Below are 760 nucleotides of genomic sequence, written 5' to 3'. Positions count from 1 at the left end.
AGCGCTACCACAGCATTACAAGAGCAGCTGCTGCTGCTGCAGCATCTGCTGCAGCAGCAGCAACAGCAGCGAAGAGAAAAAAATCACGCAGGCGTATCGGCAGCGGTCGGCTACAGGAGACCGCAATTTTAATATTAAAAAGCAAAAAAAAAAACAAAAAAAAAATTATATATATAAACCTAGGGGCCCTGTGCATGCAGCAGCAGCAGCAGCAGCAGCAGCAGCAGCAGCAGCAGTAGCCATCGACCCCACCACCTTGTCTAGCTGTCTCACCACCACCTCAGCGCTAGCTGCTAGTCTCTGTTTATTTCTCTTCTCCTCTGCAGCACTTGTATTATATTTTTATTAATTTTTTGTTTCTATGGGGGCCCTAGCCTCTCCTGTCCCCCTTAACATAAGGGGGCCCAGGGGGCCCCGGGGGCCCCCCGAGGAGGGCCCCTAGGGGGTACTGGGGGGGCAGAGCTACTGGCTTGGGGGCCCCCCAGTGGTGAGTGTATGTACGTTTGTTTTTGTTTTTTTTTTTTATGTTTCGTTTTTTATATTTCGTTTGCTGCTGCTTGTCTGCATGCAGTTTATTTTTAGTGTTTGCTGCGCTTCCTTGGAACGGAGTGAGCGCGGCAGCGGCCCTTGGCTACTAGCTGGGGGCCTTTTGCTGCTGCTGCTGTTGCTGTTGCTGCTGTTGCTGCTGCTGCTGCTGCTGCTGCAGTTGCTGTTGCTGCTGTTGCTGTTTCTGCTGCTGCTGCTGCTGCTCTTTTCCGCC

General features: G+C 52.0%; 1 protein-coding gene across 1 annotated transcript in view; it reads right to left on the bottom strand.

Moving 5' to 3' along the window:
- Positions 1–634: 634 nt before the first annotated feature.
- EMH_0001260 (uncharacterized protein) overlaps positions 635–760 on the bottom strand; it is a gene marked incomplete at both ends in the record, with an annotated part of 1,875 nt that continues 1,749 nt past the window's right edge. The window contains one exon of the mRNA XM_013495546.1: positions 635–760. Within this exon, the coding sequence (XP_013351000.1) occupies positions 635–760 (126 nt within the window).

Source organism: Eimeria mitis, genomic scaffold, assembly GCF_000499745.2.
Source record: "Eimeria mitis Houghton genomic scaffold, Emh_scaff163, whole genome shotgun sequence".
In the NCBI taxonomy this organism is placed as follows: domain Eukaryota; phylum Apicomplexa; class Conoidasida; order Eucoccidiorida; family Eimeriidae; genus Eimeria; species Eimeria mitis.
The sequence above is the reverse complement of the archived record's forward strand: the minus strand, read 5'-3'. Positions and strand labels throughout refer to the sequence as shown.